We start from the raw sequence: 17,315 nt of genomic DNA, 5'->3' as shown, positions 1-17,315 counted from the left end.
AAAAAAGTTAGTAAAACTATTGAAATGATCGAAACATACAGCTCGAAAGTTCGAGAAACAGTTCAAAGATCATTTGCCGAAGTTGTCATTTACACAATCAAAATTCCATTGCGATTTCTCTTCCACTGCGACCTTGCTAACTTTAAAAATGCCATTTTTCACGGACGCCGTGATAGGTTAACCTGAATCTCACCCATCTTTAATCTATAATAATAAATTACATTAAATGCTAAAACGAGAAGCAATAACCGAGACACGATATGTTCAGACAGTTGCGGAACATTTCCCACCTATTCTAAAATAAAACAACATGATTTAAAAAATCCTCTTTATGATAAGTATCCCCATCCACAATCATATATAAAGGGATCGAACTAAATAGACAATTAGGTGAAATTATTTCATGTATAAGTCGGTTCTGTCTGTTTACAACGAAGACATAATAGTACAGGAGCCAAAAGCACATTTTGTGAGCAAGGTTACTCCTAATCCGGTTGACCCATCAAATTCTTTGTTGAACGCAGGAGGTTTCTCCTTGGTTAAACAGACTAATGATTTAATCTATGATAGTCCACAAAAATAGCTTATACACCATGCATCAACTGTACTAACGTTTAGCACACATGTACTGCACACAGTCACACACACACACACACACACACACACACACACACACACACACACACACAAATGTGCACAACGTGCATACCTGACTAACTTTAAAAATGCCTGTGTGAAGAATGCCTGACAAACTTCAAAAATGCCCGTGGCATTCTTCACAGACGTACGTATACGTCGTGATAGGTTACCTGAACCTCGCCCATCTTATCGGAGCACTTACTTCAGTCAGATTACACAGAAGGCGTACTCGTACACGTACACGTACAGGTACGCGGTGTGCCTTCAACCCCCATTTTCTCAACACGCCTTCTCTGGATACACTGCTGTTATCAGATTGTACGGTAGCACACAGCATCTCTCTGGTCAGACAGTCATTACGGGTTCAATTTGTACGAAGGATTTCAGACACTTTTGAGAAGACTAAGGGTTTCCATTGTTGAAGTTTGCCCTGTGGCTAGCTGGCGTCTAATTTAAGCTCAGGTAAGTATCTCTGAACATGTTTTTGAATTGTTTACTACACTTAATCATGTCTTTCTCCTTATGCAAACTGTGTTTTATTTCAATTTATATCAATTAGAATAATCCGAACTGAACTGTATGTATGGCTCGAGCAGTAGTCCAATCTCAAGACACCCTTTGGTCCACTGCGGCTCTAGTCTGTGCTTAAAAGTCCTATCCATAGCTTAGTAAGATACGCTGTACTGTAAAAGGGACATGCTCACAGTGGTTTTATGTTCGCGATTTTTCGCGGTAACCTTTTTACCTGCAACTGTGCGTTTTGTCCTGTCTTTTACCCGCCTAGTCCCTTGATTCCACCCGGAACTTAAACCATCGCGAACACTCCATTTCCTCCCTACAGTGAAATTAAGTCACCTCGAACATTTTACTTTTTACAGTAATATGTTTTTGAAGGAAAAGCAAATGGTGCGTAGATTCTGTATACTCTGTGCACTACATAGTGCACGGTAGCACACAGCATCTCTCTGCTCAGACAGACATTACGGGTTCAACTTGAGCGAAGGATTTCAGACACTTATGAGAAGACTAGGGGTTTCCATTGTTGAAGTTTGCCCTGTGGCTAGCTGGCGTCTAATTTAAGCTCAGGTAAGTATCTTTGAACATGTTTTTGGATTGTTTACTACACTTTAACATGTCTTTCTCCTTATGCAAACTGTGTTTTATGTCAATTTATGACAATTAGGATAAACTGAACTTTATACATGACTCGATTGGTCAAATTTCAGGACATTCTTTGGTCCACTGCGGCTCTAGATTGTGGTTAAAAATCCTATCCATAGCTTAGCTACGCTTTACTGTAAAAGTAGACATTTTCGCGGTGGTTTTGTGTTCGCAGTTTCGCCGTACCCTCTTCTCCACAGACTTACAACCGTCGCAACAATTTTTGTTCTGTCTCCTGCCCGCCTAGTCCCTTGATTCCACCCGGAACTTAAAACCATTGCGAACATTCCATTTCCTCCCTACAGCGTTTTTGAAGGACAAGAAAGTGGTGTGTATTTTCTGTACTTCCTCAACTGTGCGCACCTTAGTTCTTCCGCGGCAGGAGTGTACGATAAAAAAGCGAGGAAAGCTAGCGTTTCGAGGGTCTAGGTTTAAGTTCACATTTCTCAAAATCTGCTGCGAAATTACATTATTACTAACATAGCTGAAACGCGAAGGAAATTATGTTGTTTTTTTTTCGGTAATTTATTTCGGACCCGAGCCTTACTTGCTTATATTCCTCCGCGTTGAAAGCAATGCGCCTCTTTACACCCTTCTTACCAGGGAAAATTCAACAATTCCTAAAGTACAGTTCCATTTGATTACGTCCAGGTAGTTGTTTATTGTAACACTAGGCAGTATTAAACCAAGGCAGTGTAGCAAACCAGAGCCTAACTTCTGCTTGGAGAGTAGGTAATTGGCCTGCTTACTGGTGCCTGCTGTGGACTGTACCACACCTTCAAGATGGGGGTGTCGTTCTGTAATTATTATTGTTTATTTCGGGCTCGACGGCCCATATTGACAGACAGACACTACACATCAACAACACATCTAAAACAAGTATTTACAATGGGCGAGGGCGAACTAGTTGACAGTAATGTCGCCAAAAGGGACTCGACGGGAAGGCCTCCGAGCTCCGAATTACCTAGAAATACTGCTACCCAAAATCAATGTGCACTATTTCGCCCACATCAACTGACTACATACCAAAGTACATACAAATGCACACAAAGGGAGCTTGAGTGATAGCTACGAACACACAAACACAGCCAACAGGAGTACCCCGGCCCCGTAGGAGGTGAACTTCCTTCACGGAGGTAATAAACAAGGGTGTGTTCACTTAAGCTGACAGACATACGTAGGCTTGTTTTTGTTCCTTTTCGATAGCCCGCGGCTTTGGCACATTTAGGTTGTCTTCGTGCGTGTTCTACAGGAGCCAAGGCCGGTCACCTCACTGGCAGTCAAACTGCTTCCAAAAACACATAACAAAGCATTATCAATTCAAATATCAATGTAACGAGTAGAAACATTTGTCTTTTTACATCAAATATGTACTTATATCGACCACAAAACTTTAATTAAAGCCAAATTGTTTAGATGTTAATTTCTTTCTTGCTTCTTAAGTCTGGATGACTAATTTATTTTTGTGTGTTTTGTTTTTAGATCTTGCCAGTAAAAGTGGTCAGTCCTGACGTTCAAACCTCAGGATGAGGCTGACCGTTATAACTTCGATCATAACTACTGCCATAATATTAGCAGGTAAATGTTTCTCTCATCTTACTGTTTTATCATATTTTTTCTCTATGACTAGTATGTGGTCAACAATCCGCCTACAAATATTGGCATCATTGTATCATATGTACATAACGTTGAAGGCGGATACAAATATCATATTCTATATGTCTAGAGGTCTTGGTATGTGCAAGGAGGTTAATCTTATTCAAACCTCTTTAGTATGTGCTAGTGCATTTTAGTCAAAGCTTTGCGTAGTTATTTATACTTATGATAAAGGTATGATAATGATATAGAATATAATGATATTTGTGTGCAAGACTGGGCTGTATCTTCATTTAAAATTGACATTTTATCAACTACCGTATCTGCATTTAGTAAAAGTTTATATAACTCTTTAGATGACTATTTTTATGAAAAGTGGGGTATTGCAATGTCACATGTGTAATACTATGTTCTAAGTCTTACAATCAAAGCTTGTGATTAAAACTGGTTTTTATGTCGTGAACAATCAACAAACCAGTCATAATCATCACCATCATAACCATCTAACAACATGCAATTTGACGTCATCATGAGTGTATCAATGACTTAATATTACTTATTGTATTGTCGAAGTTATGAATAATGTTTATACGTTTGTTTTTCTTTTGGTATTTTCAGTTGTTACGTCCTGTTGCGCCCAGGGTGAGTTCATATGTCATATTTTAACTGCATTACATGCAATTTGTTTATTCACCAAAATGTTCCATGACGGATATGCCTATGAAGCTTAAGTCTCGAAACGTGTAAGAGACATGATGAAACAGCAGGGTAAAACGGTGGTTTGTAGTGTATTCAGTCAACGACACTGGTCCATATTTGTAGGAATTCATTGTCTTCTTTTTAAAAACGATACTTATACGAAAGTACATCCATTGTTTAGAAATTGAAAATAGGATAGAACAAACATACGACAGCAGTAAAATAATTTCCCTGTTGATATCTGTGTCCAAAGTAGATCCTTAATCTATAACGGTGTGATATCTTCTTAAGCTTCATCTGTCTGTATTTTACGATATCAGAGACTAACTAGGATGGCACGCAGCTTAAAGAGGTGTCCTTCCACCAAGTAAAAAATGAAGCTTCAAATCTACAACCATTTATAGACTGATTCTTATTTTCCTTTACTTTAACTGTAGGATGCGAACCCATCCAATTCAGCGGTTGCATGGGACAGTCGTACTCCCAAACATCCTTCCCGAACATCTTACAGTGGCCTGATCAAGACACCGCTCTTCAGATTGTCCCGACAGTGTTCCCAACATACAATTCAATCAGCGACTGTCATCCGGATTTGATTTCCTTCTTGTGTTCGGCCTTCTTTCCCCAGTGTACGTCTGAAGGACAAATGTGAGTACCTTAGAATGCTGCGAAATATTTATGAAATAATAGGTTACATAGTGGGACGTAAACAGACTCCACATTATAAATGCAAATATAATATACAGAAATCCAACTCATCCAATGTATAAGTTCTGATAACTGTACAACATCACTTGATCTTTGGGAACAGTTGTTTTAAAATGGATGTAAGAAGAATACTTTGGACGAACGATATAATATATATATTGCCTGAATTGTTGTATTTTACAGACTTCCATGCCGCTCTTTTTGCAATGAGATTGACGCTGCATGTGGGAACCAAGCTCAAGCCGCCGGCGCTCAGTGGGATCCATCGCTTTGTTCACAACTCCCAGAGAACAGCTGTTCTCGACCAAATGGTGAGTTGAGCGTGAGAGTTTAGTATGCCTCGTTGTGGGCACGATTTATTCGATTTTATTAGAATTGCAACGGTGCAATACACGCGGAACACAGACAGCTATTAGTACTGGTGTCGTGACCCACACAATAATATTAGAAAGTTCGATATGCATCTAAATCTACTCCTTGTGATTGAGTATATTTCAAGCTTTCTGGTATTCCCGATGTGTATGTTATTTCTTTCTACTGATATGTTTTTTTTTCTGTTATATGATGTGATTTGGCCAGTCAGTCGAATCTATATTCTGTTTGCACGTACAAGTGGATTGCTTCGTCCTGTAGACAGATCGCACTTTGAACATTCCCTTATATGATATTTCAATTAAAACGAAAACATTCGTTTTACACCAGGGGTGTCTCCATGATCCAGGACCCGTCCCTCCGTCCCGGACAAAAATGTGCTTGTCCTTGCGTCCAAGGAATCTGAACATCGCGACAAGGAATTGATGAATTGTATTTACCATGATATTCAATATTATTCATGCCCGGCTTCTTTTTGTGTTCCTTTCCCGTGCCGACAACGCCAGCGGGCCCAACCACCCGTGCGGCAACCACACCGATTGCAGCAACTCCAACTCAACGGCCAAGCACCAACGCCGGTAAGATTAAAACAGTCAGCTGTGCTAGACGAACATATGCACATTAGTGGCAAAATGTTTCATACTGTTCCTATAAAAGATGGATTTCAACTCAAGTTGAAACTGACTCTGATACCAACATTCATGATAGTCCTAGGTGGTAATTGTGGAGTTTCTAAGACTAACTAGGGTGGTACCCAGCCTAAAGAGGGGTCCTTTCACCAGGTAAAAAAAACCTATTTCTAAATCTTCAACCATTTGTAGGCTGATTTTCCTATTTTCCTTTACTTTAGGATGTGAGCCCATCCAGTACAGCGGTTGCATGGGCCTGTCTTACTCCCAAACATCCTTCCCGAACCTTTACCAGTGGCCGAGTCAAAGCCACGCTCTTCAGATTGCCCCGTCAGTGTTCCCAACATACGATCCAATCAGTGACTGTCATCAGGACTTGACCTTCTTCTTGTGTTCGCTTTTCTTCCCAAAGTGTACATCTGAAGGACAAATGTGAGTATCTTTGGAAGTTGAAAAATATCTGTAAGATGATTGGATGACAGAACGTTAACAGAGCTAACATAGTAAGAAAAGTACAATAAGGACCTCGATCTTAATCCAACTCATCCAACAGGTATGGAAAATTTGTAAAATCATATTATTTTACGCAACAGTAGACATTCGACTATTTACTGAATTATTGTTGTTACAGATTTCCATGCCGCTCATTTTGCAATGAAATTGACGCTGCATGTACGGAACGAGCTCTGGCCGCCGGCGTTGAATGGGATGCTTCGCTTTGCACACAACTCCCTGAGGACAGCTGTTCTCTACCAAATGGTGGGTTGAACATACGACTTTAGTACCTCAATATATACGGTCATTACATTTTCTTTCATTCATTTTACTTTCATCTGTCAGTCAGGTATTTCACATGTACATTCAATGTACATGTTTCGCTCTCCATTCTTCTAATTTTGTTGATATGCTGTTTCAGTCAAAAATGTTTCCCACTTGTGATTGATTACGGTTTCTGGCATTCCGAATGTGTGTGTTATTTCTGTTACTTCTTTTATATATATACAATTTAATTTGGCCAATATTAGTTGTCTTTATACTCTGTACATACCGAGGTATATGTTGCTCTGTTCTACTAGCAGATAATTTCCCCTTTGAACATTACTTGATGTAATATTTCAAGTAAAAGAAATAACATTCAGTACAAACTTTTGGAAAGTAGAATATTAATTTCTCGGCTACTTTTTGTGTCCCTTTCCAGCACCAGTCGCTACAACCCCTGCGGGCACAGCCACCACCGGAGCAACCGCGCGAATTGCAGCAACTACAACTCAACGGCCAAGCATCACAACCAGTAAGATTAAAACAGTCAGTTGTGCTAAAACAACACATGCAGATTAGCCACAAAAATGATTCATATTCTTGTACGTTTCCATACTGAGAAAGTCATGTCAAACCAAAATGTGCTCTGCTTTCCAGTTTCTGGAGGAAGAATATCTGATGAGCTGGGCATTCCACAGCGTCATTGATATTTCACTATGATAGTTGTGGTCAGCACATAATTGGCGTTTTGCAGATTAGTTGCATATAAAAAGTAATCTTCACAGAAGAGGACTGCATAAAAGAGTGAATGTGTACTAATATGAACATCCTAGACACAATGAGATGAATGCATTTTGCCTTATCTATGATATTTCAGCAGGACTCGTAACATTTTCTGCCCAGAATTTTGAGCTGGTCTCTGACAACTATGGAAAATATGTACTGTATAAACGTTTTGTCTGTTGGCGTCTTTCTATTCCCATTGAACAGTGCAATGTACAGGATACCAATGCTTTGTTAGCGGCGAGTGCATATCCTACGTCAAGTATTGTAACGGAGTTGCAGACTGTGCTGATGGCACCGACGAGCTCCCACAACTTTGTAGCAGTGATGAACCCCTCGGTAAGAAAGTGTTTTACCCTTCTTAGTTTTTCTTAATTCTTTCACAGATATGTTATCCTTCTGCATTTAACAAACACATTATGTATGCTCTGCATCACTACAAACTTAATAGATTACAATCAGTGATATGGTTGCCCTGTGAGGTTCAATGGTAATTATCTGCTCTAGTGTAGACATGGTCATCTTTGTAGCTGTAGCTTTGAGACACTTTTCTCCATTTAGTTAGTGTGCTTTCTGGATGATTCTGTAACAGAGATACTATAATACATAGATGTAGTATAGTAGTATTACGTGTATAAAATGCCATGGAGTAATAGCTTGTTCATGATGCATATGGTGTTTTAAATTGCTGAAATGTTGGCCAGACGATCATGTGTATGTTTTGTTTTTCATCTTTTTACAGGTGTATGCCAACCTATTACTCCTTCAGCAGAGTTCATTTGTACCCATCTCCTGCCATATGAGAACACATCGCTACCGAACTACCTAAACCAGACCACACAGACAGCGTCTTTACAAGCTGCATTTGCTCTGAACCGAGCATCGGGGTGTCACCCGTCATTTTCATTCCTCATGTGCACGACACTGTTTCCAATGTGTGAGGATGGCCAGCAAGTAAGTTGTAAATTGAAATCTTCATCGTGTAAGACGCACCAAGTGTTCCCGTAAAATACATCTGATCATCTTGATTTATTGTCTTATTCACGTAGGTTTTTCATTGCATCATCATCAAAAGAAAGTTTTATCTAGTGATTGGAACTAACGGCAAATGCACATGATTTAGTCTCGTAACCGTTAGACTTTCACTAGATCATCGTAAAAACAAAGTCGTATATTCTTGGCCCGTAAAGCTAACAGTAAAGACAAATTTGGTCAATTCGTCTAAATTCTACTGTCGTATTTGTTATTCAGACCCCACCATGCCGAGAACTGTGTGATGAAGTTCGAGCCAGTTGTGAATCTCCACTGCAAGCTATCGGTGAGGAATGGCCGAGAAGCTGTGCAGATCTGCCGAGCAGGGATGACGTGGAATGTCTTGAGCCAACACCTGGTAAACTTACAAGCTTGTTTGACATGTTGAAAAAAGTACGAAGAACTCGTTGAGACACATTCTTTGAGGGAATATTTGAGATTGAGTGCGACTTCGGCCACTCATAGTATTGTCTCAGAAAAGGTTTACAATAATTCAATGTTTAATGATTAGATTCTAACAAATCAAAACGTTCTTATATCTTGTCACACATCCTTTGTGTCCAGAAAATAATATCAACTGTTTACTTCCATTTATTTCTATTCTTCTTTTAGTTACTTAACTTTGTTTTACATTGATTTTATAGCATTATCAGTATAGCTATGAGGAACAGGAATCGCAAGCTTGACCGTTGTATTGATATTTATCGTCTTCTTTTTCCACAGGTGCATGTGAACCCTTTCCACAAGCCCTTCAGAGCACATGCGAGCCCCTGACCGGGTACAACGCCATATCATTTCCGAACGCCTTTGGTCATCTGTCGTTCCAGCAGATTGCAACCTCAAGAGAGTACTCTCTTTTCGGACCGGTCCTGGGAAACATTTCAACAAGCTGCTACCCTAACGTCTATACTGCCTTTTGTAGGATGTTTATGCCTCAGTGTGAGAATGACACCCAGGTAAGAGAAAAACATTGCGAAGAGAAACCGTAACAACTAAAACATCCATTTTTTATGTAGTCTTTCTTTGTCTTCTATCCATTCAGATGCAGTGTGCATGATATACATGTCAATCCCTGCATTAGACCCTTAAAGTTGTATTCGAGTATTTTGTTTTTATATGCACCCCTCAAAATCATAGGTCATTGTGGACTTGATTCATGTACTACTACTGTTTCTTCTTGACTTCAGATACAGTTGTGCAGGAGTGCGTGTGAGGAAATCAGCGCAAGGTGCTCCCCGGTTGGATTAGGTTTACCATTCTCCTGTGACGTATTTCCGGACCAGAACGTCGATCCGACATGCTCTGCAGTCGAAAAGCCGACACGTAAGTAGAACAATTTCATTGTAAAGGGTCAAAGAATTCCACAGAGGGATGTTCATTCTTTTAGGAATGCTAGGATCAAACGCATCATCTATTGGTCAAACCAACATTTCTTCAATACATCGCATAGATCTTCAGTATTTGATTACAGTTTCATCCAAAAACATTACATCTCACTATTGACTTCAATCCTTGGACCTAAAGCGCCGTCAAAGACAGATTTTTGCCTTTTTGTTTAGCTTTATTACGTTGTTTTTTAATCGGACAGAACAAACATACGACAGCAGTGATACTTTCATTGTTGATGTCTGTGTGCAAAGTATGATTAATTTTACTGTGGTATGTGGTATAGCTCCTTAAGCTTCATCTATCCGTATTTTCCTATTTTACTTTACTTTAGAATGCGAGCCCATCCGGTACAGCCGTTGCATGGGCCTGTCGTACTCCCAAACATCCTTCCCGAACCTCTTGCAGTGGCCGACTCAAGACATTGCTCTGTACGCTGCCCCGACAGTGTTCCCAACATACGATAACATCAGTGACTGTCATCCGGGCTTGAACTTCTTCTTGTGTTCGGTTTTCTTCCCCCAGTGTACATCTGAAGGACAGATGTGAGTATCTTATATAGTTAACACATTGTGCATCTATAAGATGATTGGTTGGATGGCGGAACGTGTCATTGACATAATCTGGACAAGAATATTGCCTGAATTGTTGTATTTTACAGACTTCCATGCCGCTCATTTTGCAATGAGATTAACGCTACATGTGGGGACCGAGCTCTGGCCGCGGGCGCTCAGTGGGATGCTTCGCTTTGTACACGACTCTCTGAGGACAGCTGTTCTGGACCAAATGGTGAGTTAAAACTTCAATACATCAATATAGGTATGATTATGATATTTTCCCGGCCTTTGGTTCGTCTCATTGTCAGTAAGGTATTTCAATTATCCGTTTTATGTAGTACCTATTTCGCTGCATGTCAAGTTTTTGTAATATTATCCTCAGACTGCTAACCTACTACTTTTTGTATTCCTTTCCAGTACCTACAACACCTGCGGGCACAACCACCCTTGGGGCAACCACACCAATTGCAGTAAATACAACTCAACGGTCAAGCACTGCCAACGGTAAGACTAAAACAGTCATCTGTGCTAAAGTAAAATGTACTTATAGAAAACATGCTAATTAGTCACAAATATGGCATTCAGACACTATAGACCACAGAAACAAACGATAACCAAAACGTTAACTTTTACTTCTTCAGTCAAAACCAGTACAACATCCGCGGCTACAACGAATGAACAGAGTAAAGCAACGGTTGGTGCTACTTCAGGAGGAGGGATAGGTACAGGAGGCATCGCTGGTATCATCATCGGGGTGTTTGCAGCTATCACGTTGGCAGCTTCTATCACGTACGTTTTGCTTAATCAGAAAAAAACATGCGCAATGGTAAAGAGGACGGAGGTAATTAAGGAATAAGTGTTAACTAATTGGTGCACGTGGTTGGAATTAGAATGTCTAGCTTCACTAAAACCTGCCCGAAATCTATATCAGTAATGCAAGATCAACTGTAGCAATAGTCAACCACATAAATTCCAGAAAAATGCACAAGCCCTATGTTGTACTGCAATATAAGTATGCACACACATACAAAATACACACTCCCCACACAGAAACACGCATACAGACACACAAACATACCAACACAACACACACAGACACACAGACACACACACACACACACACACACAGACCAGCAGACAGACAAGCCAAAAACTAAACCTCCATTTTTCATGGAGGTAACAAGCTGCTAGGAGGACAAAACCTACACCAATTCTTTCATACATCAAAAGCTATCTGCCACCATAAAATCAAGACCAGAGCATATCCAGGTCAAAAGATACAAAATCCGGAAGTTCTGCTGCAGTACCAACCATACACACACACACATACGCACGCACGCACACACACACACACACACACACACACACACACACACACACACACACACACACACACACACACACACACACACACACAATACTATACATACACACATTGTATGTTGTTCTTACGTCATTTCAGATGTCTTGTAGCTGTCATTAAAATTGAAATTAACCATTGTTATATTGAATATCATTCCAGAACCTGAGTCTCCAGACCAGAGCCTAGTCGCCACTAACGTTCACCAGATCTTGCAGAAACTCCGACTTGATCAGATGTCATAAAGAATGTTTTCTGGAAAAAAAAGAGTTACATAGTTGAAATAGATTGTTAAGGATTAGGTTAGCAAATATCGGATAGATCTAGATTTAGATAAGAATCATATCCAATGGAGAAATTATGTTATTTGTTAATTGGTTTAGGTTATTTTTTTTCCTTTTTCTTGAAACAAGAGAAAACTTTAAATTAGAACAGAATTGCTAAGAATCATTTTAGTAAACAAATACCAGATGGATTTAATCTCAAAAGGAGAAATAATGTTATATATGGGTTTAGACTATCTTTCAAGTTTGGATTTCTTCTTGAAACATGCGTATAAAAAATATACACATTAACGTTTATCAACATTTCATATACATCAGCACAGGACCTTTAAGTTCAGCTTACTTGTATTAGTATTATTACATTCGAATCTAGCTAAATGTTTCCGTACATAAAGATGGAAGCTGAAATTTCATATGTATTACTAGAATGGCAACATTTTCGGGAAAATGCAGGATATTCCCCTCCCATTACCATGAAGTCTCTGCATAAATTATGCAAATGAGGTCGGCATTAGCATAATTTATATACAGGTGTGTTCACCTCTCCTAAAGGTACCTACATCTGAAATATGACAATCGTAGCCTTTACGGTGAGGGATATGCATAAATTATGCAAACGAGGCCCTCATTAGCATAATTTATGGCCAGGTTTTATGACCCTTCCTAATGGTACCTACATCTCAAATATGACATCCGTAGCTTTCACGGTAAGGGAAATACAAGTTTATGCCTAAATCATGCAAATGAGGTCCACATTACCATAATTTATGGCCAGGTGTAGTCGCCTTTCCTAAAGGTACCTACAACTCAAATATGACATCCATAGCTTTTACGGTAAGGAAAATTCAAGTTTATGGATAAATTATGCAAATGAGGTCCTCATTAGCATAATTTATGGCCAGGTTTCCTGACCTTTCCTAAAGGTACCAACATCTCATATATGACATCCGTAGCTTTTACGGTAAGGAATATACAAGTTTATGCATTAATTATGCAAATGAGGTCCGCATTAGCATAATTTTTGGCCAGGTGTGTTCACCTTTCCTAAAGGTACCTACATCTCAAATATGACATCTGCAGCTTTTCCGGTAAGGGAAATACAAGTTTATGCATAAATTATGCAAATTAGGTCCTCATTAGCATAATTTATGTCCAGGTGCATTCACCTTTCCTAAAGGTACCTACATCTTAAAGATGACATCCACAGCTTTTACGGTAAGGGAAATATAAGTTAATGCATAAATTATGCAAATGAGGTCCTCATTAGCATAACTCATGGCCAGGTGTGTTCACCTTTCCTGAAGGTACCTACATCTCAAATATGACATCTGCAGCTTTTACGGTAACGGAAGTACACGTTTCTGCATAAATTATGCAAATGAGGTCCTCATTACCATAATTTATGTCCAGGTGCATTCACCTTTCCTAAAGGTACCTACATTTCAAAGATGACATCCACAGCTTTTATGGTAAGGGAAATACAAGTTTATGCATAGATTATGCAAATAAGGTACTCATTAGCATAATTTATTGTCGGGTGTATTCACCTTTCCTACAGGTACCTACATCTCTAATATAACATCCGTACATTGTAACATAAGGTACATATAACTTTCTGCAATACCATTAGTAGAGCTACCACCGCGCATCTACTTGGTTTTTGGCAGAAGAAGAAGAAGAAAGAAGAAGAAGAAGAAGAACAGGCAAGCAAAAACAATATATCCCCCTTCCCACTGGAAGGGGAATATAAATATACTATACGTATTACTATAGTTGACATAATCGATATGATTTTCATTTCCAACCTTTTTAAACGTTCTTTGTTTTACATGTAGTGTATGGTGTCAGGTGTATACAGAACAGTTATAAGTATTAATAACCATCGATAAGTTTCTTTAACGCAAGGAACTGAGCATTGGCAGATTGTAATTCCTAATCAAGATTGTAGCTTCTTCGTATCTTTTCTGCATCTTCTTGTAAATGTGCTGAAGACACACTACCTTCTCATGAAGCTCAGTTCAGTTCATTTATGCCAAGTTCTTCCCTTTTCTCTGAGTCTTTCTGGGCTAGTAAATATTTTCCCACCTTCAGCTTGGTTCCAAAATCCATCTTAATCCTTAAGACTGTTTTCTTTGACCTTGTTCTAGTACTTGCATTTTCTGCATCGTCGTTTTTGGTAGAGTCGGTTTCTTGACTTGTATATGTGTCAGATGAAAGTTTTTCGATTTCACATTTCTCTGTGCACTTCCTGTATCTTTGCTGAGTTACCCTTTCCCTCACCTCTTTCATTTCTTTTCCAGACAATCCGTTGCAAGCAAGCAGGTTGGTATGAAAAATGTCTGCTTCCTCTGTCTTTCTTTCGCCATTAGAACTGTCCGTCCTTTGACTTCTGTCTCTTCCAGTATACCTTTTGTATATCCGCACGACTCCTCCACATGTTTCGGTGATTATTTCTACAGAAAGATGACCAAGTGACAGGAAGTGAGACAAATTAAGATTACAAAACTAGGCAAATTTACATGCATTTACCTCTGATTTCTTCGACCAGATTGATTATGTACTTAAGATTTTCTAATATGCATTGAGACTGGAACATTACGACTTACACCATTTTGCGGCCATGTGTATGCATATGGCATGGCCGAAATTTCATTTCGACAGTCTTCTAATGGACTATAGTAAGATAGAATATTACGCAATAAACTTCTTTTGGGTGTTGACTTATATGTCTCGTTGTCTCTTTGACTTACACTAACGCCAAACTATACAAGGACATAACAAACTCACCTTATCGCACGGCACGAATTCAGGTACCGGAAATAGGAAGAAAACAGGTGATTTCCCCACCTGATGATATTGTTAAACCTGTCAGCGAAATATGTCAGTCAAGCGGTCGCTTGTCTACACTATATTTGGCCAAAGAAATTTCGCTTTAAAGCGAAATCTAGTACCAGAAGAGTTAGACAATGGAATATGATATAGCTTTAGCAGAATAATCGAAGCATTCAAAAAAATAAAAGATATTTGATGCTCTATGTTATCTCTTACGGGTCGGTAACGCACATTAACGGTAACGCATGCTTTGTTTAAATCTTTTCTTCATGAGACATGATTTCAATATCTCAGTCACATCTTTTTGCATTAAGGTGAGGTCCTAAAGGAATAAACTTAATGCTAACTATGAGAATTGTTAACGAAATAAGTGTTTAGACCTCTCCTCAAAATTCAATATTCCTTGGTACGATCAGAAAAAAGATGCTTTTTGACATCCGTACTGTTGCTGTTAATAAGAGAAATGCATGACAATCCACATGGAGAGACGAATGTTTCCAACCATAATAATACACTGTATTTTCCAAGACCCCGCCTCCCCTTGCTTTAGTCTCGAATGGAACAGTCTAAGTATATGATTACATCATATCCGGTCGGGCGGACGCGGAAAGAAGCCAATATGTGCGCTGCAAAGACGCCAGGTAATTAACGATTTACTACATAATTTTCTCCTCAAAGGTGGATCTGATAGAATAAATGCTAGATTCCGTGATCTCTAGAAGTGCAACGCTCGAAATTAGCAAAGAATCTGTCGTCAACAAACCCTTATGCTGGATACATCGGCCTAACGGTTTCATTTGTCAATATACGGTTACTGCGCAACACAGTCTTTTGCTGTGTTTTCTGTTATCGGATACGTAATTATTTTTTCTGGTAAACAACACATCTACAGGTCCATACAACATGGTAATCTGTACAAGAAAGAGGCTATAAACGTCCATCAGAGGCGCCCTCGAGGTTTACAAAATGTAGTTTCGCCCCATGTTGGGTATGTCCTTGGTGCTGAAGTGTTTTCGTCAGAAGCACAAGTAGTAAGGAATGAGCTGATCGACTATAAATGTGGGGGACTAACCATTCACGTGGAAGGTGTCTCCGTCAGTTTATGGTTGAGAGAACATGTATGGGCCCATAAGAGGTTCAGGAAAAATAAAGATTAGCTGCAAGCTTTTGAGTGAGGATAATATCAACACAAAAATTAGATTATTTCGATGGAAAGGAATGACTTGTTGTTTTGGGCTTTGTGTGTTGGGGTTGGTGTGAATATGTGTGTTTGTGTGTGTGTGTGTGTGTGTGTGTGTCTGTGTGTATGTATGTATGCATGTGGGCAAGGGGGTGAAGTCTGCCGTCCCTGATTACCTCGTTTATCTTTCATCCTCCTCCCTGTCCTGCCTGTGCAGATAAGGAAGGTCCCTCGGACCAGACAACACCGTCCACGACGCCATCATCATCCTCCTCCTCCTCGCCGCCCCTGCTCCTGAGGAAGGAGAGCTGCGGGGATCTCCAGTCTCGACTCAAGACGCGCAAGATGCTGGGGGTGGGCGAGGACGATGACGGCGAGATCCATCGCTCCAAGGTACTCAAACTCTTAACAGTGTCTTCTTTATGTAGTACTCATAGAATCATATACAAACCAATAATTTGTCTAACTTTGATATAACAGTATCACCAAACTGTGAGTCATAGTTGCAGATGTGCCATGTAAGTACAGTGAATTTCAAGTTTGTGGCACTTACATCAAAATCAAGAGTTTGAAGTGTCTTTGAGTTTTACAGTTGAAACATCATACTAATGCAGGGCTCAAAATATTAGGTGTATGTGCAAACTTATCATGATTAACTTTACATTAGTCTGATTTTTTATGATTGGTGGTTTCCTTTTTCCTTCAGATTAGCCAGATCTTGGGCCGTAGCGAACATCTGAAAACACGACTGCCTACCGGACTGAGGTTAGTAATGTGCTTTAATACATCTCATACCTATATTCTTAGATCTTACATGATTAATATTATACTGATCTATTGAATGCAGTATTGAATAAATGAATTTAAAGATATTTTTTTTATTTCATAAGAATCACAACATTTTGTGTGTTACTTGCAATTTGAAATATTTTCTGCAGAGGCCACAATCCTAAAATTCTTACTAAGGACTGAATTCAATCATCAGTTTGAGAAGCATAGAATATTTCTTTGTCATCTTCAAATGATGGGACTCTGACTTTGATGTCAGCTGACTCTAACTGAGAGCCTACTAGAAGTAGTTTCTACATGTACATATTCATGTTCTTCTGAATTGTATGGCACAATTCCTGACAGGACTTGGCAGGTCCTGTCTGCTGCTACCATCACAGCCCTGGCTTTAGTGGTGAGTTAAAAACTATCATGGTCATTACATCTGCGAAAGACATTATGAGTATATCATTTTCTATGCGACAGCTGAATGGCACACGCCATTTCTACAATTATACCTCCATACTTCCTGCAATTTTCTATCATGGACCTTTTACATCCATACAATCT

General features: G+C 39.4%; 2 protein-coding genes and 1 long non-coding RNA gene across 3 annotated transcripts; all 3 read left to right on the top strand.

Moving 5' to 3' along the window:
- The first annotated feature begins 4,322 nt into the window (after positions 1 to 4,322).
- On the top strand, positions 4,323 to 6,582 carry LOC136425070 (uncharacterized). The gene is made up of 5 exons (XR_010753975.1): positions 4,323 to 4,743; positions 4,987 to 5,114; positions 5,682 to 5,753; positions 6,026 to 6,236; positions 6,436 to 6,582. It is a non-coding gene; the product is annotated as an uncharacterized lncRNA (long non-coding RNA).
- A 422-nt stretch (positions 6,583 to 7,004) lies between these two features.
- LOC136425942 (uncharacterized) lies at positions 7,005 to 10,887 on the top strand. Its single transcript, XM_066414863.1, has 9 exons — positions 7,005 to 7,095; positions 7,554 to 7,685; positions 8,089 to 8,300; positions 8,598 to 8,736; positions 9,102 to 9,334; positions 9,566 to 9,701; positions 10,099 to 10,309; positions 10,426 to 10,553; positions 10,739 to 10,887. Coding segments are annotated over exons 1-9 (1,341 nt in total). The 5' UTR covers positions 7,005 to 7,094.
- A 4,467-nt stretch (positions 10,888 to 15,354) lies between these two features.
- Positions 15,355 to 17,232, top strand: LOC136425701 (tumor protein p53-inducible protein 11-like). Its single transcript, XM_066414638.1, has 4 exons — positions 15,355 to 15,438; positions 16,195 to 16,370; positions 16,684 to 16,742; positions 17,112 to 17,232. The coding sequence occupies exons 1-4, from the start codon at positions 15,372 to 15,374 to the stop codon at positions 17,167 to 17,169; spliced, it is 360 nt and encodes a 119-aa protein (XP_066270735.1). The 5' UTR covers positions 15,355 to 15,371; the 3' UTR covers positions 17,170 to 17,232.
- The last annotated feature ends 83 nt before the right edge of the window (positions 17,233 to 17,315 follow it).

This window comes from Branchiostoma lanceolatum, chromosome 19 (assembly GCF_035083965.1).
Source record: "Branchiostoma lanceolatum isolate klBraLanc5 chromosome 19, klBraLanc5.hap2, whole genome shotgun sequence".
Classification (NCBI taxonomy): domain Eukaryota; kingdom Metazoa; phylum Chordata; class Leptocardii; order Amphioxiformes; family Branchiostomatidae; genus Branchiostoma; species Branchiostoma lanceolatum.
The sequence above is the reverse complement of the archived record's forward strand: the minus strand, read 5'-3'. Positions and strand labels throughout refer to the sequence as shown.

What these genes read in the sequence shown, in the direction of transcription:
- LOC136425942 (XM_066414863.1), top strand. An exon ending in TAGCAGTGATGAACCCCTCG is followed by an intron (nt 7,686 to 8,088) that starts GTAAGAAAGTGT and finishes ATCTTTTTACAG; the next exon opens with GTGTATGCCAACCTATTACT. An exon ending in CAGCTGTTCTGGACCAAATG is followed by an intron (nt 10,554 to 10,738) that starts GTGAGTTAAAAC and finishes ATTCCTTTCCAG; the next exon opens with TACCTACAACACCTGCGGGC.
- LOC136425701 (XM_066414638.1), top strand. Translation starts at nt 15,372, where the DNA reads ATGATTACATCATATCCGGTCGGGCGGACGCGGAAAGAAGCCAATATG. An exon ending in GTGCGCTGCAAAGACGCCAG is followed by an intron (nt 15,439 to 16,194) that starts GTAATTAACGAT and finishes CTGCCTGTGCAG; the next exon opens with ATAAGGAAGGTCCCTCGGAC. An exon ending in GCGAGATCCATCGCTCCAAG is followed by an intron (nt 16,371 to 16,683) that starts GTACTCAAACTC and finishes TTTTTCCTTCAG; the next exon opens with ATTAGCCAGATCTTGGGCCG.